The sequence below is a fragment of the Rattus norvegicus genome, chromosome 3, assembly GCF_036323735.1.
Source record: "Rattus norvegicus strain BN/NHsdMcwi chromosome 3, GRCr8, whole genome shotgun sequence".
Lineage (NCBI taxonomy): Eukaryota > Metazoa > Chordata > Mammalia > Rodentia > Muridae > Rattus > Rattus norvegicus.
The window spans coordinates 54,058,580-54,084,974 of record NC_086021.1 but is presented as its reverse complement, the minus strand read 5'-3'; the positions used below and the strand labels follow the sequence as shown (position 1 = coordinate 54,084,974).

General features: G+C 37.5%; 1 protein-coding gene across 26 annotated transcripts in view; it reads right to left on the bottom strand.

Moving 5' to 3' along the window:
• Mbd5 (methyl-CpG binding domain protein 5) overlaps positions 1 to 26,395 on the bottom strand; it is a 405,513-nt gene that overhangs the window by 62,996 nt on the left and 316,122 nt on the right. For 16 of the 26 annotated variants that reach the window (XR_005502931.2, XR_005502930.2, XR_010064610.1 and 13 more), the window contains 4 exons: positions 23,971 to 24,147; positions 9,216 to 9,883; positions 5,464 to 5,566; positions 4,335 to 4,515 (listed from right to left, as the gene is read on the bottom strand). Coding sequence is in view for 21 of the 26 variants with exons in the window: in XM_063283556.1 (XP_063139626.1) it covers positions 4,335 to 4,515; positions 5,464 to 5,566; positions 9,216 to 9,328 (397 nt within the window). In the remaining 5 variants the exon portion in view is untranslated. The remainder of the gene's footprint in view (positions 1 to 4,334; positions 4,516 to 5,463; positions 5,567 to 9,215; positions 9,884 to 23,970; positions 24,148 to 26,395) is intronic. The other 10 variants (XM_063283559.1, XM_063283560.1, XM_063283551.1 and 7 more) reach the window with 4 other exon arrangements.

The window sequence follows — 26,395 nt, the reverse complement described above, 5'->3', positions numbered from 1 at the left end:
CTCCTGAGATACTATGGAAATAGTTTCTTATCCTAGAATTTATCTCTGTGAGGGCAAGACTACTCGTCTCTGTGATTTGAGTAAATGAGGTTTCTGTTCCTCATCACAGCACCGATAACAAGAATACATGCAGTGGTATAACCATGCTTAGCTTCTTGGATAAGAAGCATCTGGAATTTGGCATAATACAGTTTCTTAATTTGTTCTTATTGTGAAGATAGATTTAGTTAACCAGCTTGGGTAAGATGCTACAGTCCTTTTATAAGGACGGACTTCTCATGTACAGTGTAGTTGGGATGTTAGAGTCTTCAGTACTGGCTTGCAATCCAGTATTCCCTTTCACATCAGTTCATTTCTCCATCTTTTCAGAACCCCTTTAGTTCCTTTGGAGATCAGACAGAATACAGGCAACAAAAGCAAGCTGGCCCATCAGACAGAATTTTCAGCCTACCATGTCAGAATTTTAAGATTTAAAAAAAATTTAAGGCCCTAAGAATACTTATTTTATAATGTTGCATGTCTAAAACAAAGATGTCAAATAATCTTCTCATATGCAAATTCCCATTAATTTGTGTTGGCTCCTAGAGAGCTGCGTTGAAAGGAATGCTGTTAGAGCTGAACTCTGTGAGAAATGCCAGGACGTCTGTTAAGGCACAGGAGATGAAAGTGCCACCAATCATGCTATGTATCTGCCATATCTATTTTGAGACTTAAAAGCATATTAGCAATTATACTTAGATTCATTTGCAATCAGAGGTACACTTAAGGGGTAATTACACACTTAAAATGAATCAACTTCTACTATTTGCAAGAGAGTATACAGGTCAAATCATATAATAACTTTTAAGGCAGCATTTCTCCACCGTGGGCACACAGATTCTAGCATGGAGGAGTGAGCATGTGTCCCGATTGGAATACGTAGACTTCCTGATTCCACTATGGTAGAGGTTCTTTGAAAGAGTAATTATGTTGGGACTAATTAACATAACAGAAGACAGAGGATACACTTAGTTGAGGCTAATTTTATTGTTAAAGAGGGATCATTAAAGGTTCTTAATTAAAGGAACAATGGATTAAGATATGCAGTTCATGGTACTTAGTGGATAGTAAGAATAGTTAAATGTAGTAGCATCACTAGCAAGACTATGGGCTACATTCTGTATAGTAATTTGAGTTACCTGTTTGCATTTTAAAAAAATTTCAATATATTTATATAATTATTTATAATCTCATGATTAAGATACAGATTATAGTGGCATTTTTTATATTCAGCTAACAGAATTTATATAATAGTTGTGGTTTCTTCTATATCTGGGGATAATTGTTATTATCTTTAAAATAACAGAAATGTTAAATAGACAACAGTCAGGCTGATGATGAATGACAGGGTCTAAAGTAGAGTTAGAAAGTGCAAATCTTGGTGCTAGTCAGGTACTGTCAAGTATATGCAGTATATTCAAAAGAACAAATGGAAATGGAGTTAACATTTATGTTAAAGGGAGGTGAAAGTTGCTCTGTAAGTCTGAAGTCTTAATTACTTAAACCTCAGTTTATGGTAACATAAAGTTATCACTTAAACAAAGGTTATGTGTGAGGCTAGTAAAACCATGCACTTCAACAAAACACCGCTCTAGAAGGAGATGCAACACACTTCTCAAGAACTGACCTTGTATGTACAGGTACAGTAAATGTCCTAGACTCTGATTCTGCTAGGGGTTTCAGTGCAGATTGCAGAGGTGGGCAAATGTCAGGATTCAAGAGGGTGTGTGATCAGCGAGTTTAAGAGTAGTATGAGCTGGAGTTGAACACCGGCTGCTCTTACAGAGGGGCTGGGTTGAGATCCTAGCACCCACATGGCACCTGACCACATCTGTAGCTCCAGTTCCAGGAAATCAGATGTCCTTATCTGACCTCTGCTGGCACCAGGCATGTATGTGGTGCCTGGCTGTACAGGCAGCCTTAAATCTCAAAACAAGAGCATAAGCAACACACGTGCCAAATGCATGCAAAGTGGTAATCGCTATGCTAAGGTGTCAGGGCAGTTTTAAATAACTTAGTACTATCAAATGTACATTTATAATGCTGGAGCCAATTTGAATTTAAGAACCTACACCTTGTTAGGAAATAAGTTCCCTGAAAGATTTTTTTTCTCTATTTTAGTGGAACAATTCTTTTGATCATTCCTTGTTCAAAGTTAGTGGGTTATTGTACAGAAGCTCTATGCTAACAGCAACTAAATACCAATTTTTCTTTCTCTGCAGTCTTGGCCTGAGTCCTTATAGTTATGAGTATGATATGCAAATATTCTTACATCCAGGCCTCTCATTGGTTTGGCTCCAGTTTTCCTATTATTAATCTCCCACTCAACTCAGATTATTTTCCATGCCACCCACTATTTATGGCACACTAAATATGGTATATAATTATGGAATAAGGTTTCTATTCTTTTTACATGGAAATCACTTTTCAGAGTAGTGCTGACGTGAGTTCTGCCGTACAGCCGTGGGTGATGGTTCGATCCATCACAGGGATATTTTTCAGAGCTCTGCAGAGCAGAATCAGCCAGCCGTCAGACAGACACTGAGGAGTCACTTACATTTGTTTTGAGTTACTGTTTCAATGTCAGCCTGTACTATTGTGAAGGTAGTTCACATGAATGTTATGAGCAGAAGTTCCTCAGCCTCAAGTGATCCCACAGAGTACAAATTGATCATTGGGGGGCAGGGGAGAGGGAGAATCTCTATACCCTAACAGTGAGAAAGTCAAATGGACCAAATCTTAAGCAAGTAATCAGAACCAACAGAGGATTAGATGACATTATGTGCTTGTTGAAGAAGATAGGACATCATTCACATATCATTCCTACCAAACTTGGGCATAAATGTAATATGAGGAAACAGTGAAGAAATCCACACTGAGGAACATTCTGCAAAGCTAGCCCATGTGCCTAAAGAAAATGTCAATGTCATGAGAGATTGACACAAGCTGGGAATTGAAGATTAAAGAAATGTAAAAGCTAATTACAGTATACAATCTCAGGTTATATTCTAGATTCTAAAACAGGATGGAACTTTTTAATGCTAGCAGGGTTATTAGTAGTGAAATAAAAGGAACTTGAATACAGACTACAGACTAGCTCCTAGAATTTTACTGGCATCACTGGATTGTGGTGAGTGGCACAGGGGGATAGCCTTTACCTCAACATACAGATGATACTATATCCTTCTTCATCAGGGGGATTCTGAGGTTAGCAAGAGTATTTATGTACAGCCTGGAAAAGCAAACTTCACAGCATAGGGGAATTCAGCAAATACCCTGGCACTGTTCTGTACCTTGGCAATTTCTTACAAAGGAGAGTGTCAGGGCTGGGGAGGCGGCTCAGTGGGTAAAGGCACTTGCCACCAGGCTTCACAACCTGAGCTTGACCGTGAGAGAGAACTGACTTTTGGAAGGTGCCTTCTGACCGTCACATATGCACTGTGACCATGCATGTCCACGTCTACACAAACACACTTCATACACAAATGTGCTAACATTTTACTTAAAAAGGAAGGGGAGAGAGAGAGAGGGAGGGAGGGAGAGAGAGAGAGAGAGAGAGAGAGAGAGAGAGAGAGAGAGAGAGAGAGAGTGTATGTGTGCGTGTGTGTGTGTGTGTTGTCAGAGTGTGCTATAAAAAACTCTTGGCCAAGTGATTTGAATGTGGGTAGGTGCTTAATAAATAGCTATTATGACTAACAAAAAAGCAACATGGTTAATTTCTTTTTATTTGACTGTGATTGAAAATGGACCTTTTCATGTATTATATGTTGGCTACAGTTTCCCCTAGCTCTCCCCCCTCCCCAGTTTCTCCCCTCCCATCTGGATCCACCCCTATCTGTCTCCCATTAGAAAACAGGCTTCTAAGGGATAATAATAAAAAAATAAAACATAATAAGATAAAACAAACGTCTAATAGTATTGGTAAGCTCTATTTGGAACTTGATCTTATCCACTGAAATCTAGCCCTATATAAGCGGATGTTTTCTATAAAACAATGTAGCCTTTATTCCTGTTAGCTTTTCTGTATGCAGAGACACAGAATTTTAATTTTAATTTGCTAGTTAGTATTGATTTTGCCTATGCAACTGTATGTTATGAATAAGAATATTTGAAAAACATATCCATGCTAATTTTTTTCAAAGAGAATTTGCTGTTTATACTCAAAATGTTAGAACACACAAAACTGTGGATGTTCAAAACAGAGACTAAGCAATCCCTCGCATGGCGGTTTCTAGCTACCCTTTCTCTTAGGATGGAGTCAGGAGATTTCCTAGCCCTGTGACAGCATTACATACTTGTTCCTCCTCCAGGACTGGTGAGCACCAGAGAAGGGTGTGGGGCCTCCATGCTTTGGTGGAGGGTGGCCACTGCAATGATCTTTCTCTTATGTGTGCACAGCTTTGTGACATCGTCATCTGCCTTAACGTCTTCTGCCGTTCTCTGCTTCACAGCAGCTCCAGGATCAAAGTTAAACACCTGGAAGAAAACCAGACTCTGTTTATAGTACGTCTATGAGACATTTAAGAGAAAACCTCCTGCTTACACAGAGAGAGGCTGTGCACGAATTAAACTACAAACAGGAATTAAGCCTTTAAGGTTTTAAATGGAAGGAAAACAACTTTACATAATTTAAAAATACTTCTGGCCAAATAGTATTTTTTTAGTGACAGACAATGAAAATTATACAAATTTTATGATAGTTAATTTAATTAAAGACAGGGAAGGGTATAAAATCTAATAATGTTTGTAATTTAGGTACTTCCTGACGGCGTGACAGCACAGAAACAAATGGAGCACACTGTGACAAACGTGAAAAGCCACAGCATCCCGGCTGGCTACTCTCCCTGCTGCTTACTCTGATGGCTGATCTAAAAATCTATTGTACGTCAAAAATTCTTATTATATAAATTTCTTTTAAAAATATGGTAATATACAAAAAGAAAAGGGTGTTTATTAATCTTTAGTTTTAAAATTAGTACTAAATACACATATCAGAGAATAATTATTTATTTTATTCCAAGTAATATTCACCATTTTAAATTATATTGCTTTTTTAGTTTGTAAAGCAGTAAAATTGCTTCATATTTTTACAATGAGAGTTGAACTTTGTGATTTTTAAGAGCATCTGTGGCAGATTTACCAATACCAGTGCAAAAAGAACAATTACAGATTTGAGTAGCCATAGTAGTGAAATAAACACCCTGTACTATAAGCAAAGCTCCAATGAAAGAGGCAATATGTCACCTTTGAAAATGAATCAAATTATTTGTTTCACAATCTTTAAGCATTCCAAAGTGCACACAAAATAACTGAAGTGAATACTAAGGTAGAAGTGAGATGCCAGATGAGAAAGGCAAATACATGAAATGATTGACCCCAAACCCAGACTGCAACGCTGCTGTAGCTGTGCTGTGAAACGGTTACCTTGGGAAGAATAAGAGGACACTCCAAGCCACACTTGCATGTTCCATCAGTAAGCAGGTATGTCTTAACCTGGTCCAAGCAAGATAACAGAGACCCACTGGGGCTGTAAGACAGTTTAGAAAAACATCAGCAAACAATCTGACTACATACATGAGTGCACATGCTTTTTAAAGAAAAATGTATATGCTTTTTTTTAAAGAAAGTAAAATCGATAGACTTATTGGTCCTTTATAAGATAGTATTTTCCTAGTATAGAAAGTTATTTTATTTCCAATATTATGTTAGCTACTAAATTACAGATGTTAACACTGTTTCTTTCTTTGTAACTGAAATATTTTTCAGGAAAATACATATTTTCATAGAAAATGAGACAATGTATTTTGTAAACCTTGGGTTGGATTAAAGGGAAACTCCTATACTTAGGAAAGGGCATTAACAAGTAAGAAAGGAAGAGGAAAAAGATGCAAAGGTAATGTTTTTCATTTGAACCATGAGATCTGCTTTAGGCTGGCTGAGGAAAAAGGGAAATGGCAGCATGCAAACCATCACTCCTGGATAGAGTCTATTCTGCCTCCACTGAAACAGTACTTGAAATGGGCTATGTTAAGAGGCAACTTTATGTTGTGTTCATAAAAAATTATACAAGTTACTTTGGCACAAAGAAAAAGCCTAAAAAAATTCTCCATCTTAAGTGACCTATTTAGGGTGTTTTAGATGACAAGAAAAAATAATAATTTCACATTGTAGACTGGAATTTCACTGTAGCAGACAGAGGCACAGATGCCTTTATAGGTCTGATAATTTTGATAAACAATGTAACTAAAAGATATTGTTTTTCTCTCATGAAGAATTAGTATGTTGAATACAAAGAAACCGCTCAATATTTTACTTAAAACAAAGTGTATGGATGGCAACCTAGAGAGAATTAATTGTAAAATTTAGCCTAAAGTGAAGAATTCCTAAAGTCTATTAAGAATACTCCAGACACTTTAAAAATACTTCCCTAACACTCAGTTCAGTCTTTTTTCTTCAGTTGTAGCTCTTTAATTAACTTTTGGTAGTAATAATTAATGTAAAAATAGTTATGTCTTGAATCACAGATAACACTTAAAGGATCGGAAACAGGTGGCAAGCTTAACTAACATGAAGCCTCTGTGCCACGAGGCAGGAAAGGCTGGAAACTAATCCAGAGATGAGCTGTGTGCAGGCAGCTGTGTGTGCAGGACTATGTGCAGGACTGTGTGCAGGGCTGTGTGCAGGGCTGTATGCAGGGCTGTGTGCAGGGCTGTGTGCAGGACTGTGTGCAGGCAGCAGGTGTGTGCAGGCAGCAGCTGTGTGCAGGACTGTGTGCAGGACTGTGTGCAGGACTGTGTGCAGGCAGCTGTGTGTGCAGGACTGTGTGCAGGACTGTGTGCAGGGCTGTGTGCAGGCAGCAGCTGTGTGCAGGGCTGTGTGCAGGCAGCAGCTGTGTGCAGGGCTGTGTGCAGGCAGCAGCTGTGTGCAGGGCTGTGTGCAGGCAGCAGCTGTGTGCAGGGCTGTGTGCAGGACTGTGTGCAGGCAGCAGGTGTGTGCAGGGCTGTGTGCAGGACTGTGTGCAGGCAGCAGCTGTGTGCAGGGCTGTGTGCAGGACTGTGTGCAGGCAGCAGCTGTGTGCAGGGCTGTGTGCAGGACTGTGTGCAGGCAGCTGTGTGCAGGGCTGTGTGCAGGCAGCTGTGCGTGCAGGGCTGTGTGCAGGCAGCAGGTGTGTGCAGGCAGCTGTGTGTGGACGGGAGCAGCAGAAGGTGGGCTAACTTCCCACTAACGTTCCAGCAGTGATTTAACTGGCATCAGCCAAACAGATCAGATCCATGTTGGCTTGATTTAACTGGAAAACATTTACCTTATCTGGAAAGTTCTCTAAGAATTCTTGGTGTTCAGATTTGATTTGAAGACATTATACTGAGAGGATTATCAGACATTCAAGACTAGGGAGATTTGGAAACTCATGCACAAGGTCACTGTGAATTCTTAGACTTCAATTTGTTTCTTTTTTACTCCTAGACTTAACCTGACTTTTGGTCAAAGTGATGTGAAAAGTTGATTTCATAATAGTTATCAAGACTTTGAATCACTTGGTCCAGGTTGTATGTAATTTTTTTTCTTTATAGATCTTGAACAACATGAATACAAACATGTCTCTGATAATGTGCAGTGTTGTATTAGTAATAAGATATTTCTGGCAATCTATGAACAATGGTGATAGTAGGAATACTTTGAGGAAATTAATCATGAGTGTTTGTGTATCTTATTTTCATGGGCTAGACTACACATTCCCTACTTTTTTTTATTCCTTTCAGTAAATGAACAGGGAACACCTTTAAAAGTACAGAAAAAAAAAGAAATATATCCGACAAAGAAATTTCAATTGGAATTAAGTTTATCTCAAGAAACTTCTTACCCAAACCAAACAAATCCATATCTAAACTGCCTTCTTGAGTTATGGCATATGATTTTTTAATATTTATATATCAAAGAATATCTCATTCATTCAAAGAATATTGCATTCGTATATTTTTGGTTTTTACTTTGTCTTTGTAAGGATAGGGTTTCTGGTATCCCCGACTGATTTAACTCACTGTGTAGCCAAAGCCTGTTCTAACGCCCTAGTCTTCCTACCTCTATATCATAAATTTTAAGATTATAGGCATGCACCATAATGCCCACCAAATATATATATCTTTGTAGAACTGAAGAATTCTGTTGAAGTTAGGTTACAAAAGCCACACTGAAACCCATATCACCACTATGTGCTGTATCTTGTAAATATTTCCATTTTGAAGTGTATCACAAAAATGTATATATCCAATCTGTCATTACTTATTAAAAAACTATAAATAAATTTAGGCATCAACAGCTAAATAAAGAAGGCTAATTTTTTTTTTTTTAAGAATTGGACTCATTGTGTAGCCCTGGATGGTCTAGAACTTGCTATGTAGACCAAGGTAGTCTTGAACTCACAGAGAGTTCACCTGCCTCTCCTTCCCAAACACTAGGGTTAAAGAAGTGGGTCACCATTCCTAGGTAGGGAGCTAAAACTTTATTAACAGCCAGACAATTTATTCCATTCATTTTCTTCTCGTTCTCTCTCTCTCTCTCTCTCTCTCTCACACACACACACACACACACACACACACACACACACACACACACACACACACACACACACATACACACATGCATTTATATGCTTGCCAAAAACATGAGCATCATGACTTTGTTTTTGCTATTACAGTAAGAAAAATGATTAAAAATCTTACAGAAAAGGTAAAAGTTACTTTAAGCTAAAAGGTCTAACAATGAAAATTGCTAATTAGCTTCAGAAAGGCTAGATGGAGTATTCTGTAGCAGGATGACTTTTAAAATGAGATGTTGGGTCTATTTCCAGTATTTTACATTCTCCTGTGAATATAGTATTCTTGTTTAGATTCCTTTTAGAAAGCTTTGCATTTTCTTTATCATTATTACAGAGAAGCAGAAAGATAACTTCACATAGACAAAAGTAATACATAAAGATTCTCTTCAATAATCTAAGGAAATTTACGTTGCTAAAGAGCACAGAGGAAAAATTCTTGTGTATTTCTAGCACAGAGGTCATTTATTCGTCTATGTTAGGTGCTGTCAGTCAAAACCTTTTGTTCCCTTACAGAGGATCGTCTTTTACTGCCTTCATCTTGAAACTGCACACTTGGAGGTAAGAGATAATGAGAGCTCACCTGATGTAAAGCACGCCATTATGGTCCACACGACGCTGCCAACCCACGGGAACCTGGATAGCCGGAAGACCGCCTTCCTTGTCTCCTCCGTCACACTCTTTGCCTCCATTCATTTTCTGTGTCTGCTTGGGGTGCTCCAAAGATATCAGCAATAAGATGATATCCTTCTATTACCGAGCATGGTGGCCTTTCAAAACTGGGCCAGCATAGCACAGTTTTCCCGGACTACGAAGTACATCGGGAAAGTTCGGCTCAGTTTGGAACCAAGTCCTTGAAATCAGCCATTGTGAAAGTGTTTCCCATTATAATCTATATTAAATAAAAGAAGTATTTCATTCCTAGGCATGGTCTACATAGGCAAAACCAAACACTCTCAACCAGGGAAAATCATAATTCACCTATGCTGGTACCTGTCTGAAGCAGAAGAGGAAGGGATGAAAAGTTTTTAGTTGTACATTTTGTCCTGAACCTTGATACTGGACTAAGATAACCTCTACTGTCTAGGATCTGGTCTGCTTTGACACCACCAGCCAGTTAATGTCTCCAGTACTGCCTGCCTTTAAAGGCCACATTCTTTAAGCTTCCACTTCATTTTCCAATGTGAATCCAAGGTGTTGCAGGCTGGTTCATCTGATGTTTTCATGACTTCAAAATTCCATCAATGTAGCCTGAAATATATGTAAATACATAAGCTGCACATTTAAAGTTGAAAATTGAGAAGCCACATTAGTTAAATAAAACTTCTAAATGTACCTGGCCACTTTTGTGTTCTCTGTTGTTTTTTTTCTTTTTAAAGTTACCTTTTAGTGTTTTTAATTGAAATAGAATAATATCACTTTCCTCTTCCCTTTCCTTCCTCCAGCTCCTACCATCTACCTCCCCTCAAACTCCTCCCATGGACAACTCTCCCCCGTCACTCTCAAGTTCATTTTTTTCTGTGTACACACACACACACACACACACACACACACACACACACACACACACACACACTGCTGAGTTCTTTTTTGTTGTTTGGTAACATGGTTTCAGGGCTGACCATTGGGCAACTATTAAGGGGCTGGCCCCTGGGAGAGGCTAATTCTAGCAAACTTGTTTTCTTACAGATTGATCTATTTACTGTCATTAAATCATTTGATTTATTTTTCACTACGAGCAACTTTTTAATTACTTGGAGTAGATCCAAAATTATGGTTGCTCACTCTCTCTTCCTTGAACTTGAAATAAAAATATACCCATCACCTTTCATGACTTGTCTACCAGAAAAACATGTTAATGAAATCACATTTTGATTACTCCTTATTATTAAATTCAGCTATGATTAAGCTTTCTTCCCTAATCATTATATTGTACTAAATTTTTCTTTTTGAAGGAAATAGTAGTAAGAAATAAAAAAAAATTATACATTTCTAAATGTAAAGGAAAGTTTTCTCCTACATTTGATTTAGTCAAGATTTTCTAAAACCTCTTATATTGTGGTGTACTCTCTAAACTTCTTTATTGAAAAAGACACTGACTAAAACATCAGGGATCATAGGAAATTTTGATAAAGCAATTAGATAAAAATAAGTAAATTTAAAAAGATTTTATTTAGTCTTTCAATACTATGGAGAATGTGGTGTCACAGTTCAACTGTGTTGTAAAGAATTCTTTCAGTGGTCAATTTAACATGTACTATAGAGTCATATCACAGAAGCCATGAAACCATATTAAAAATGAATAATATTGTCCTAGTATTTTAAGAATAGGACATGTGGTTCATTATCAAAAAGTTCCCAGAGAGAGCATAATTCACAAATGACAGGATTCAGATAGGTTTTAAACCAGTTTCAAAAGATTTAAGTGAGAAATTAACATATTGTCAAGTAATAAGTAGCTATAACTCCAAGAGTTAAACAGCACAAGGAGGGACACAACTAGTCAATCTCCATTCTCAGACTCTAGATATTTAAACTGGCCTAAAATCACTCGGAGGTCTTTCATCAGGAAAGCAAGAAACCTTAGAGTGAAGGCTGCTGTAGATTTAGGCATATGCTTTGTGTGCCTTGGCTCAGAGACAGGGGAAAGGCGGTGTGCTGAAGCGCACACTCATTTCATTGAAAAGCAGGAACTGTGTTTCTAGGTATGGCAAACAATGGTAGACAAGTGGAAAGTAGGGAATTTCCCTAATAACTGGGAAAAGTTCAGTGTGTGAAAAGACTGCCACATAGTGACAGTTCCAGTGGGGCTGGGACTGGAACTGGAAATTGTATTACCAGGCGCCATCTCTCGTGCTACATTTCTTACATAAATGACCCACTTTCAGGTTCAGTATTTTTTCTAACTTTGTTTTCCTTTCATTGCACTTTTGACTACAACTGTGTTTATATATTTTATTAAATACTCAAAGAGCAGTCAGCAAGTACTATGCACTGCTCTGTGTTCTAGGAATACAAAGATGGTAAATGCTATTGTACGAATATCTGTGTATTCCCAAGGTGGAGAATTTGACTTTCTGGTTTAGCTGATGATGGCATCAGGAAATGAGTATTTGAAAGGTGATCAAGTTCATGGTGGGGCTGAGAAGGATCTCTCCAACTCTGCAAGGTTACAGTGAAAAGACAGGCACGTACAGAATAGCAGGGGACCTCTCAAACAATACTGCACATGAAGCTGACTTGATTTTGTATTTCGCAGACTTAGGAATGGTAAGAAGCACACTTCTGTTGTTTAGAAGCCATTTAAATTTAGTAGCCTACACAGAGTAACAGAATAATTAGTATAATATTTTGTGTTAAGGTGTTTATGTGGAAGCATGAAGATAAAATTAAAAATTGAGCCATAATTTCACTAATATCTATTGTATAACTGCATATTTCAGTTATTTGCTTCTAGAAATGTTAAAGTATACATTAAAATAGTTTACCATAGTAAACAACAATGTATTGCCACTATTTTTACAGTGTATTTAGTCAGATTCCAATATACATACATTTTAAACATAGATTATGCATATATTTTATTTCATGAGTACTACTGTTATGAGTCTCACAATGATAATGATGGTCACAATATGATAAATGTCAGTAATCTTCATAGTAACAATGTGAGATGAGTAATATTATCTTTGGGCTTTTTTATTTCTTTTCTTAATTACCTTTTTTTTAAAAAAAAAAACAAATCCAGTCATTGCCCACTTCCTGATCTGCCCTCCCAGAGTTCCTCATCCCACCCCACCCCCACCCCCAGGTTCGAAGAAGACGTCTCCCTTCTCATTACACTAGGGCTCCCCTCGCCTTGGGCCTCAAGTCTCTCAAGGGTTAGGTGTGTCTTCCCTAACTGAGGCCAGATCAGGCAGTCCTCTGTTGTATATTTGTCAGAGGGCCTCAGATCAGTCAGTGTATGCCTCGTGGTTAGTCTCAGGGTCAGAGATCTCAGTGGTCTAGGTTAGTTGAGGCTGCTGGTCTTCCTATGGGGGAAGAACTTAGAAATCAGTGAAGATCTAGTTAAGTACTATCTCCAATTAACCACTTCGTTTCTCATTCTAGACACATCATCCTTTTCTCTCTTCAGGTGACCACTGCCATTAGTTATTCTGGTCTGTATTTGTTTATTTTTATGACTCTACATAAGCAATATGTATATTGTTACATCTGTGTTACAAATATGTACAATTAAACAACTTGCTCCTTAGAATTTGGCATTTTTGGGGAAAACTTTCTCTTCAGATATTTGTATTTCTGTTGTAGACATATAAACTAAATCCATTTAATATTTTTAATAAAATTTAGTTGCATACTTGTATAGGATATTTGTGGGCCCACATGCATGTATACAGAGGTCAGAGGACAATACTATGAAGTTGGTTTGTTCCTTAGACTTTTTTTTTTTTTTTTTGGTTCTTTTTTTCGGAGCTGGGGACCAAACCCAGGGCCTTGCGCTTCCTAGGTAAGCGCTCTACCACTGAGCTAAATCCCCAGCCCCTAGACTTTTTTTTTCATTCTTATTTCATTTTTTATTTATTTATTTTTATTTTTAAATTAAAATTTTTTTCATCTTTATTAATTTGGATATTTCTTATTTACATTTCAATTGTTATTTCCTTTCCCGGTATCCGGGCCAACATCAACCTAACACCTCCCCCTCCACTTCTATATAGGTGTTCCCCTCCCTATCCTGCCAATTACCGCCCTCCCCCCAACAATCACGTTCACTGGGGGTCCAGCCTTGGCAGGACCCAGGGCTTCCCCTTCCACTGGTGCTCTTACTAGGATGTTCATTGCTACCTATGAGGTCAGAGTCCAGGGTCAGTCCATGTATAGTCTTTAGGTAGTGGCTTAGTCCCTGGAAGCTCTGGTTGCTTGGCATTGTTGTACATATGGGGTCTCGAGCCCCTTCAAGCTTCCAGTCCTTTCTCTGATTCCTTCAACGGGGGTCCCGTTCTCAGTTCAGTGGTTTAATGATGGCATTCGCCTATGTATTTGCTGTATTCTGGCTGTGTCGCTCAGGAGAGATCTACATCCGGTTCCTGTCGGCCTGCACTTCTTTGCTTCATCCATCTTATCTAGTTTGGGGGCGGTATATGTATGGGCCACATGTGGGGCAGGCTCTGAATGGGTGTTCCTTCTGCCTCTGTTCTAAACTTTGCCTCCCTATTTCCTTCCGAGGGTATTCTTGTTCCCCTTTTTTTGGTTCTTTTTTTTTTTTTTCCGGATCTTGTTCCCCTTTTAAAGAAGGAGTGAGGCATTCGCATTTTGGTCATCCTTCTTGAGTTTCATGTGTTCTGTGCATCTAGGGTAATTCAAGCATTTGGGCTAATAGCCACTTATCAATGAGTGCATACCATGTGTGTTTTTCTGTGATTGGGTTACCTCATTCAGGATGATATTCTCCAGTTCCATCCATTTGCCTATGAGTTTCATAAAGTCATTGTTTTTGATAGCTGAGTAGTACTCCATTGTGTAGATGTGCCACATTTTCTGTATCCATTCCTCTGTTGAGGGGCATCTGGGTTCTTTCCAGCTTCTGGCTATTATAAATAAGGCTGCTATGAACATAGTGGAGCATGTGTCTTTGTTATATGTTGGGGCATCTTTTGGGTATATGCCCAAGAGAGGTATAGCTGGATCCTCAGGCAGCTCAATGTCCAATTTTCTGAGGAACCTCCAGACTGATTTCCAGAATGGTTGTACCAGTCTGCAATCCCACCAACAATGGAGGAGTGTTCCTCTTTCTCCGCATCCTCGCCAGCATCTGCTGTCACCTGAGTTTTTGATCTTAGCCATTCTCACTGGTGCGAGGTGAAATCTCAGGGTTGTTTTGATTTGCATTTCCCTTATGACTAAAGATGCTGAACATTTCTTTAGGTGTTTCTCAGCCATTCGGCATTCCTCAGCTGTGAATTCTTTGTTTAACTCTGAACCCCATTTTTTAATAGGGTTATTTGTCTCCCTGCAGTCTAACTTCTTGAGTTCTTTGTATATTTTGGATATAAGGCCTCTATCTGTTGTAGGATTGGTAAAGATCTTTTTCCAATCTGTTGGTTGCCGTTTTGTCCTAACCACAGTGTCCTTTGCCTTACAGAAGCTTTGCAGTTTTATGAGATCCCATTTGTCGATTCTTGATCTTAGAGCATAAGCCATTGGTGTTTTGTTCAAGAAATTTTTTCCAGTGTCCATGTGTTCGAGATGCTGCCCTAGTTTTTCTTCTATTAGTTTGAGTGTATCTGGTTTGATGTGGAGGTCCTTGATCCACTTGGACTTAAGCTTTCTACAGGGTGTTAAGCATGAATCCATCTGCATTCTTCTACATGCTGACCTCCAGTTGAACCAGCACCATTTGCTGAAAATGCTATCTTTTTTTCCATTGGATGGTTTTGACTCCTTTGTCAAAAACCAAGTGACCATAGGTGTGTGGGTTCATTTCTGGGTCTTCAATTCTATTCCACTGGTCTATCTGTCTGTCTCTGTACCAATACCATGCAGTTTTTATCACTATTGCTCTGTAATACTGCTTGAGTTCAGGGATAGTGATTCCCCCAGAAGTCCTTTTATTGTTGAGGATAGTTTTAGCTATCCTGGGTTTTTTGTTATTCCAGATGAATTTGCAAATTGTTCTGTCTAACTCTCTGAAGAATTAGATTGGTATTTTGATGGGGATTGCATTGAATCTGTAGATCGCTTTTGGTAAAATGGCCACTTTTACTATATTAATCCTGCCAATCCATGAGCATGGGAGATCTTTCCATCTTCTGAGATCTTCTTCAATTTCTTTCTTCAGAGACTTGAAATTCTTATCATACACTTGCTTGGTTAAAGTCATCCCGAGGTATTTTATATTATTTGGGACTATTATGAAGGGTGTCGTTTCCCTAATGACTTTCTCGGCTTGTTTCTCTTTTGTGTAGAGGAAGGCTACTGATTGGAGATGTAACTCAACTTGCCAGGCATGCAGGGCAAGGTTTAACCTGCTGAGAAATGTCACCAGTGCCCAAACATTAAATTAATACTTGAGCAGTATTTGTTTTGTTCTTACTATACAGTCATTTATAGACTGGCATTAACATCCCCATGTTGGGTGATATATTCTGAACATTATTTGTTCTTTTGCAATTATACTTACATATGTACACACGCATACATACACACATATGAAACGGTCTTTGATCCAAGTCCCTATCCACTATCCTCTCTTCTCCCTTACGAAATCCATTTTTCCTTCTACTTTCATGGTTTTATTTTAAATTTTTGGTGACTCACTGAATTTAATTAGGATTTCTGACATGGGCAAAGTTGGAGAGCTATTTGAAGAAATCAGGGGCTGGAGAGGTGGCTCAGTGGTTAAGAGCACTGGCTGCTCTTCCAGAGGTCCTGAGTTCGAATCCCAGCAACCACATGGTGGCTCAGGACCATCTGTAATGGAATCTGATGCCTTCTTCTGGTGTGTATGAAGAAATCAGCTACTGAGGGACATGATTCTTGCTCCCTGAGCCCAAATATGTTTAATTATGTAGACACTGTTGATTGTTCTTAAACTGTATTGCTTCTAAATATTTTTTCATTTACTGATGTATCTTGTTTTTTGTCTCTTGAGACCTATATACACATATTTATATATGAAATTGACTTAATTTATGCGTGAGTGTTTTGCCTATGTGCATGGCACATGTATGCAGCGCTTGCAGAGGCCAAAGGAGGATGACACGACTGGAGTTGGGGACAGTTCTGAGGTGTCTGTCATATGTGTGCTGAAAACTACATTTTTGTTCTCCACAAGAATAGTTAAGTGCTCTGAGCCATCTCTCCAGATCCTCTTTTTTCAAGTATTAAATCATTACCAGTTTTTTTTCCCCTTGGACCCTTTGTATGGTACTAAATATTTCCCCAAAATATTACTTTCAATAATTGGGGTGGATTTTTGGGAATTTAATTACTTTCATTTATTTTGTTGACATAGCTTTTCTCCAAGTTTTCATAATGATAAATAAATTTGGTTAGTGTTCCTACACATATAATTATATAATCTTAATAATCCACCAGAATTCTTTGTTAAAATACAAGTGTATAGTTTTGGGTACTTCAGACATTCCTTAAATGTGTAACGAAATTCTAGGACAGGACTTATGGTCATATGTTTCTAAAATTTCTGATACCAATAATATTGCGTTCTTTTGTAAAATATTAAAGTATGTTCTACTTGCTTCCAGGACTCTGGCAATCTTATCTCTTATGGAGACCAACCCATCATCAGAGGTGCAGTCCTATATATATATATTTAAAAAACTTGCAGTATAAAAGTTGAACACTTTCTCCTGTTTTCCAAATTTAGCATTTTAATATTACCAGGCTTCAGAAAAGCCTATATCCCACAACCTGCTTCCCTCCTTTCCCATGGAGACCAATCTTGTTTATGTAGCTTCATGAAACTCCAGAAAACAGGTTAGAAGAGAAAAGACTGTGATATTCAAGCTAACCCCTCGTCATTAGCATTTGGGATCCGAGGTTCAGTTTATGCTTCAGGCTAATCTGTATTTATTTCATAGACAGTTCTGTAATGATGAAAGTCAAATGTGTGTAGTTATGTATATGCATTTGTGAGGGAGATCACTGTTATAATTCTACCAATGTTTTCATTTTTCCTGCTTCCTTTCAGTATACAAATCAAGTCTCTAAAAATTCACTTTAAGAGAATTCAAGTCCAGTGGCTTGATTTCTTTGTTGCCCTGGCTTCTTCTGACCATTCAGAATTAAGATATTACTTCTCCCCAAACAATAATTTATATTAAATATGGACACTCCTTTATCTGTAATTAATTCACTGATACTTCCTCTTTAGTGCTTACTAGCAGTATTAATCTGTTTACTGACTCTCTTTTTACAGGGATATAAACACTTTGAGAGGAATCTTGACTCACTCTATCCTTTCTATATTCATAGTTCTTTTGTTAATTCTTCAGTGTGCACTTTATAGTCAACATGATTTTATATTCTGATTCTTATCACACTTATGATGCCTTTCAACATCACAAGTGTAAAATAACGAGAGATGTTTTAACAGAGGCCAGTGAGTGTATGCTTGTTGATAAAAATCTAAGTAATTTTTGTCCTCTAGATTTATCTTTAAGGATCTCATAACTTCTGAGTAACAATATCAGTATGGAAGACAAGGCTTCTATGAAGACTAGTATATTTACTTGTGAACTATTAGTTTTATTAAGTAACATATATTAATTATATTAATAAATAAACTAGAAAGTGAATGCCAGCAATCTAAAATTATGCTTACATTTTTTTCATCTTTATTAACTTGAGTATTTCTTATTTACATTTCGATTGTTATTCCCTTTCCCGGTTTCTGGGTCAACACACTCCTAACCCTTCCCCCTCCCCCTCTATATGGGTGTTCCCCTCCCCCCCCCATTGCCGCCCTCCCCCCAACAGTCTAGTTCACTGGGGGTTCAGTCTTAGCAGGACCAAGGGCTTCCCCTTCCACTGGTGCCCTTACTAGGATATTCATTGCTACCTATGAGGTCAGAGTCCAGGGTCAGTCCATGTACAGTCTTTGGGTAGTGGCTTAGTCCCTGGAAGCTCTGGTTGGTTGGTATGCTTACATTTTAACATGGTGTTATTAATGCAACAGTCGTTTTCAATCTGTTTTACTTATGCTCTTGCTATCATAAAAATAAATTTATTATGCATTATTAAATGTATTTTAAAAGTCATACTCAACGTTAACTATGAAGACTAAACATCTGAGACTATGACATCATGAAAGTACTAAATAGCCATTCTTCATAAAAGTACTCAAAATGTCTTAGTCATTGGAATGATGTCAAACAAACTTTATTAATAGTAAACATAATGAATTAGCTTTTGCATGATGATATTCTGTATCGCTGCATATGACTAACTGGTCTCATGCTTGGTGGATAAACTTAGATACATGGTAGCACAGAATTAACAGCAAATGATGATTCAATTATCAGGAAGAGACTGTAGGTTAAGTAAAATGTAGAAATTATATGATATGTCACACAATAAATCATCATCAAGCTTTTTATAATATGATTTTAAACTTGGCTCATGAAATATTTATAAGTAGGAAGTCTATTTCCATCCTTCATGGGCAAAGTGAATCTTTATTTGTCAAATTGATAGTAAGTGTCACACATAACAATCATCAGTGCTTACATCCCATCATTCAGATGTACAACAATGAATGTCACTGGAATAAAATACGTTATTAGCACTATAGAGAGTTGTATCTAAATGGCTACAACATAATTATAATTTGACTAATAAAAGAAATAACCACAACCTTTCTACTATTTGTTAAATTATACTTGTTAGAGTAGCCATAGGTCACACTTTCCCAAATTACCTTTTCATAAAATATCAATTATTTAAATGTGTCCTTCACTGCACCTATCCAGCCCTTGCCAATCTTCATGTATTTATTCAAGTCATGGATTCTTATTTATGAGCATCGTATCTTTTGTCATTTTAAAGAAATCTTTGAAACATATTAACCCATTTATACTAGTTATTATTGGTATTTGTAATGACTTGGTCGACACTTCTTGCAAAACATGTTTTTGATACAACCTCTGTAAGAGACCGAAAAACCCTATTCCAGGCTTTGTTTCTTACAACAAACATAAGCATAACTGTATTTCGTTAACTAGTTGTACCAGAACATCCTCAAGAAGTCCATCTTTTCTTGTTGACAACTACAATTCTCAAATTCTAGATGTTCTGCTTTTTCAGAACAGAAAGTTCACAACCTGTGTGGCCAGCCATTAAGAACACTGGCTGTTCCTTAAGGGGAACAGGGCTCAATTCCTAGCACCCTGATGGTGGATTGCGATGGTATGTAACTCCTGTTCTAGAGAGGAGTCCATTGCCCTTTGTGACCTCTGTGGGCACCAAGCACGCAAGTGGTGGACAGACACACATGTAGGCAAAATAACCATAGAACAAACATGAGAATGACATGCTAGTTATACATCCCAAATCTTAAGGTCTTGGGATAGGCTCAAAAGAGTTTTGGTACTCAAGTCAAGGTAACATGTATGGCCAAGAATATATACTTATAACCAGGATAATGACTTTTGACTATAAAATTTTAGCAAATTCCATGTTTGTGTCATATAGAAATCTTAAATTGTTGGGCAGTAATGGCACATGCTTTAATCCCAGCACTTGGGAGGTAGTGGCAGGCAGATTTCTGTGAATTTGTGTCAGCCTGGTCTACAGAGAATGAGTTACAGAATAGCCAAGATTACACAGAGAAACTATGTCTTAGAAAGCCAAAACCCCAAATCTAAAACCAACCAACCAACCAACCAACCAACCAACCAACCAACCAACCAACCAATCTTAAATTATGTATGTGGGCAAGTGGCCCCAAATATTTTTCTGGTTTCACTGGGCCTTGTGATCTGCAGTGAAGTGTGACAGTTTGTTTCTAAACATCAAGACATCTCATGCTTCTCATTCTGTTTCCTTGGAATGCCATTATCTCGTCAACAATCTCAGCTAACTCAAAGAGAGAGAGAGAGAGAGAGGAGAGAGGAGAAATGGAAAAACAGAGAGAGGAAGAGAGGGAAGGAGAGAGGGAGAGAGAGAGAGAGAGAGAGAGAGAGAGAGAGAGAGAGAGAGAGAGAGAGAGAGAGAGAAGTAATGTAGACAGAAAGAAGCCCACTTTTCTGTCTCTGTCAGCTGAGGCCTGTCAGGAAAATGAATGGAGGGACCACCTTGTGGAATAGGGATGATACGGCTGAACTGATTGTGTAGTAAACTGCAAATCTACAGAACTGTTAGTATCAGAGCAGCTAAAAACTATACTGGAAAGATACAAAAGGCTAAAATAGAGTTGGCTTACAGAGCTGAGAGGATAGTTAGCACTATTGGTCAATAGTGTAAGCCTTAACTCTTACTTCCTCATAACATAGAAATTATAATAGTGTACCTTATTCTTGGAAAACAGTTACCTACTATATACTTAGAACATAGTAGTATTCAAATCATTATTATGTGTCAGTATAAATACAGGATAGCAGCAAGCTCCCAATTACTAATGTACACGAACAGGATACTAGTGTCTTCCAAACAATTACTGTTATGTTCTTTGGTAATAGGAACATATTTTCTTTATTTTTACTTTATGTATAATAAGCAAATATCAGCTCTATAATTGAGAAAAAATTATTTTAAAAACCTAAGTATAATATCCATAGAATGGGTTTCTGCTCCTCAGAAGTACCAGGGAAACTCTAACGAAAACATTATAAGTCTTGTGCTTATGACTTGTTACGATTTATTTTTATGTTTTTTTTTTCCTAAAAGAAGATGAGGATGAAGAGACTCAGAAGCCCCTAACCTGGATGATCTGAATGAAGAGGCCATCTGTATGCTGGCCTCTAAATGCCCCTGGGATCACTGCTACTTTTCTGCTTGGATTTCACTTTCCTACCCCAGCTTCTTGCCCATCACTAAAGGATTCCTTATCTGTTTCATTTTTTAAAAATGTCACTCATTTTTTCCTTTCTCATTTTTCCAGTTTTTGGAGGATTTTAAGTCTATGTTAGTGTCCTAGTTTCATTTCTGTTTGGATATACACTATGACCACAGCAACTTGGCGAGGGGAGTGTTTACTTCACCTTACAGCTTTCAGTCCTGCATGAAGGCAGTCAAAGCAGACACCTGGAGCAGGAACTGAAGCAGAGACCATGGAGGGACATTACATGCTGGCTTGTACCTCATGGCTTGCTCAGCCTGTTCTTTTATATCATGCAGGATGTCCTGCCTATAGGTGCCACCCCCCCCCCCCCAAGGGCTAAGCTCTCCCAGATTTATCAGCAATCAAGAAAATACCTTATGGATGTGCTTACAGGTAATCAGATGGAGGCAGTTTTTCAACTGAAGTTCCTCTTCCCAGTTAATCCTAGCTCATGTCAAGTTGACAAAAAACAAACAAACAAACAAACAAACCAACCAACCAACCCCCGGGACATTTAGGCTCCCTTTGTAATTTCTCTCTTGTAATATCCTGTCCTCTTTTACAAGAGTTACAACACAACATGTTCTTGGTTATCCTTTTGCCATTCTACCTGATTGCAAAGAAAAGAGATGAGGCCCAGAACTTCTTCCCCATAAAGCCTTCTTTTGTAACTTTACAAATATAGAAAAGGGTGTGGAAACGAAGGATCTGCATGTACAAGTAAACAATGCCTTTTTTTCTTAATATAAAAATTGATCAATAATTGGTCTTAACTACTTATCCTTAAGTCTTTTTCATAATTAGTTTTTAAAAATGATAGGTTATTGTAGGGTATTTATAAAATGATAAACACTATTATTCAGAAGGAAAATTATCTGTGATGTATTTATACATATTAGTCCTATTATGTTACATTTTTTGTTTCTCAGTATTATGAAGATTTTCATGAAGAATAATGATAACAAATCCTTGTGCATAGTTATATAAACACACAAGATAACAGTGATTGTTTTTGCATTTTATCCTTGTATTCATAGTATTCTGGCTACTTTAGAGGAAGGTTAGTTTATGTAGGCCAAATTATTATTGAAAATAACCACTTAGTCATCATCTAGTTACCCAATAGATCTCTTCAAATTTATCCATCCCATCTAATTGTAATCATGTTGCATGTGACCAACATTTTTCTCAACACCTTATTTTCACAGCCAACCCTGTCATGGGCAACTACCATTCTATTTTTTACCTCTGTGAGATTAATTGTTTTATTTTTAGATTCCACTAATGAGTGAGAACATGTGGTATTTAGCTTTGTCTAACTTTTGCACTTCAAGTAATACTTATTATCTAGGTTGTTGCAAATGGTAGAATTTTGTTCTTTGTAATGGCTGCAGTATATTCCACTCTATGTATGCATCAAATTTTCTTTATATACACTCATCTGCATATATGTACATATGCACACACTCTGTATCTACAATCAATATATAAGTAAGGAAATCTCTTCCACATGCTGATTCCATCCTTTGGATATATACCCAATCATGAGACTGCTGTGTCAGATAAAAGTTCTACTCTAGTTTTTGTTCTAATTTGCTTTCTCACCAACAGTATGTAGGGTTTTCATTTTCTATATCTACATCAGCACTTGTTCAATAACAGCCATGCTTGCTGGAGTGAAGTGGCATCTTATTATGGTTTTAACTTGAATTATTCTGAAAAAAGTATTTCTTTTAAGAATTTGATTACTTATTTTGCTATAGTTTTAAAAACAAAGGTTTTGAAAACCTTTTCAGTTTGTACAGTTGGCAAATACATTTTCCCATTCTGTAGGTTGCCTTTTCTACTTTTTGACTATTTTCTTTGTCCTACGATGAAACAAAGTGCAAACAACACTCCAGTTCGCTGCAGTCTTGTCTGTCTGGTTTTGCTTTTGTTATCTTCTCTTTCAGATTTCTCTTCCACACTGATTCCATCCTTTGGCTGTATGGCAAATGCCATTATGTTTTTCCCCATGTTTTCTTGTATTATAAGGTTAGGTGTTGTGTTTAAATATAAAAGCACTTTATATGAAAATCAGGTTACTCTTAATGTGAAAACATTGCAGCAACTTAGTCAGTGAGATAATCATTCAAGACCGTGTCTCAGCATTTGTACAAATCCTTAGGACTACTCAGATCCAGCCAATTTCCAGACGACATAAGTAGATACTGTATAACTGTGGTCTGATAAAACTTCTAAAAAGTTCTCTCAAGAAACAAGATGAAGAGAGTGCTTTTGTATGCATTTTAGAAAGGGATCCCCTAAAGCATATAAGCTACATGAAATAAATGATCTTTATTGTGTGTGAGCTCAAACATCAGAAGCAAAATAAGTAGTGATGTCTACAGATGTTGTGTGAGATCATATATAGTGTTTTGAATGAGATCATTTTTGTATGGTGTTGATACTCATTGGAAATGCTGAGAGTGGCTCTGAAAGTGTGATTACCAAGGAAAACTTGACCACAAAGTACTTAAGTTAAAGCCTGGGAAGGCAACTTCAAAAGCCCAACACGAAGTATAAAGTAACTCAGAAGATAAAGGCAAACCTGAAGAAAATAAAGTCTCTAACAAACAAATTAAAGAAATAAACAGGTTACGAACAGGAGGACTTTGGATCAAACCTCACTTACAAAAGTGTTTTTTTATCCAGGGTTTATAAATGATAACAATAGAAAATTAATTAGAAATATTTAAATCAAAAGACTTCAATGAAAAATACAATTCCTGTTTACCTGAGAAACTGGACCATTAGTGTGGTAAGAGTGGGTCAACATTCCTGCCTTGCCACAGTTATCTGGAGCAGAGCAGTGGCTGCTCCTCCAGAAAGGGCTTGGCTCTCCAGCTCACTTCAGTGGCTTCCTGTTTCATTCCACCATTCTGGCCTCTGTAGGCGGTTAGGTTTCCAACTTCTGCAAGAGAAAGGACTTTGAGATAGGGGCTGAAGCACCACTTTAGCCCTGGTAAGAGGCAAGATTAGTTTTTATTCATTATTTAAACTATATTTTCATTTCCTTAAAAGGGTGAAGGGTGTAGGCCAGCACACATTCTGTAGGTACAGGGACACCATGAAACCAGTTAAGAGCCATAATAATGCTGAGTTGGACCCTAGCCTGGTGATTTTTGAGTCAGTAACTTACATAGAGAACCCCCCAGCCATGATCTTCTCCACACATCTTTATCCACATCTTAAGGTACTTTCTACATGGGAAGAGAAGGGGAGGAATTAGATAGCCAAGTTAATATTTAATGGTCCTGGCTATGGTAGAGATAAGCACGGAATGCTAGAAGAGCATAGAACTAGTCTACTTTTCAAGGGTAATTAAGGGCTATGGCTATATCTTGGACTGTACAGAGGTTAGCAGGTAAAAATAGGTCATCAGGGGACTAAAGACTTCATTGACTTCATTTAAAACATTTCCATTCCAAAATATTAATATGAAAGAGTTTACATTTCTACTGATAACATTCCAACACTGAACTCATTTTTAGCAGATATTCAATCATTTTGTCAGACCTTTAACTTTGTGATATGGTAAGGGATAAAGTTTTGGGTATTTGCTTGATTTTTGAAATGTAAAGTGATGATGTGAGATCTTCAGAACATATTAGTAAGGAATGGCTATTTATTTCTGTGGAAAGGAATATTAGAAATTCATGCATATAAGCAAAAGTTGAAAAGGAAGCTGGGTACAATAGTACTTGGGAGGCTCAAGAGTTCAAAGTCAACCTTGGATATAAAATGAATTTGAGGCAAGCTTTGGCTAAAGGTATCCCTATCTTACACACAAGAACAAACACGCAAACAATTCAAAGGGGGCAAAACACAGGCCAGGGTGTACTAGACAGTGTAGTTTCAAGATATAGGAGACTATATTCTTCTTTATGAAAGGAATACTGAGTGAAGGAAAGATATTGGTACAGTGCTAAACAGCCAAATACATGAATGATATAAGGATTATGTTATCAACTAGAAACATGTCAGATACTTTACACATACGTATGTTAAGTCATTTAATCTTCAGAACAACTCTACAAGGCAAATGCTTTTAGCATTTTTATAATAGAGTGAAACTAATGCCAGAGAAGGGAGGCAACTTTACCATCTTTCTAGTTTCGGTATATTTCACATAGACTTTTACCCCAAGTGTTATCATTATCTGGCATTCATACATTTTACTGTTTATCATATTCCTATTTGTCTCCTCTAAAAAGAAGGCAAGCACTGTAAGCACAGTGATGCAGTAGACATTATAACAGACAGAAATCCTTGAGAATTTTTGTTTTGAGTTCAATAACTTCTCAAAGACTAGCTTTGCAGCATGCTCCCCCACTCCCAAGACACAAAGTACTTAACAAATGCTTGAGTTAAAATGTTTTCTGAAAGATATTTTCTGAGTGGATCCTAAATACCAATGATCATTAAGCATATCCTTGCCATGTTCATCACCCTCTCTGTCAGATAGTGGGCTACAGAATACAGTTCTTCTTTCAGTGAAAACTTAATCAAAGCAAGGTAGAAGCATGAAGAATACCTAGGACATAATATAATACATCCTTGTATTTTATGATTCATTGCTCAACTGACAAAATTTGTCTAAAATACCAACACATCTTTCCTCCCCACCATCACAATAGAGGCCTAACTAAATATTACTGTAATGTTTATAACACTATACCATGAACTGGAACTGACCTGAAAGCTTCCTTCCTGAGGACTAGTTTTCATGGTACCAGAAGGCGCAACACAAACTTCAAGAGGAAGGAAGTAACCAATTGTTCTACCTACCCAGCTCTGATACCTATGAACCCTAACAATAAATCTCCATGTTATGATAAGCCTAAGGGTACAGTAGTGGTATGCTTAATTTGGTGGTAACCAAAAGCTCTCTAAGTGGACTTAAGACCTGTTAAAAGTAAAAGGGAAATCATGATTGCTATCAAAAACTTAACCAAATTTTCAGTTCTAGTGAAGTCATGGATCCTGGAGAATATACACCCTCTGCTTAATCAGCATAGTCCCTGACTATATTCTGAACATTTGTCCTTGTACCCACAGATAAAGGTAGTCATCACTACTCAAGGAAACTTCTCTTTGCCAAAGACATTTCCCATTATGAAAAAGTACAACCTACCAAAATGCAGAGTTGTGGGGCCCAG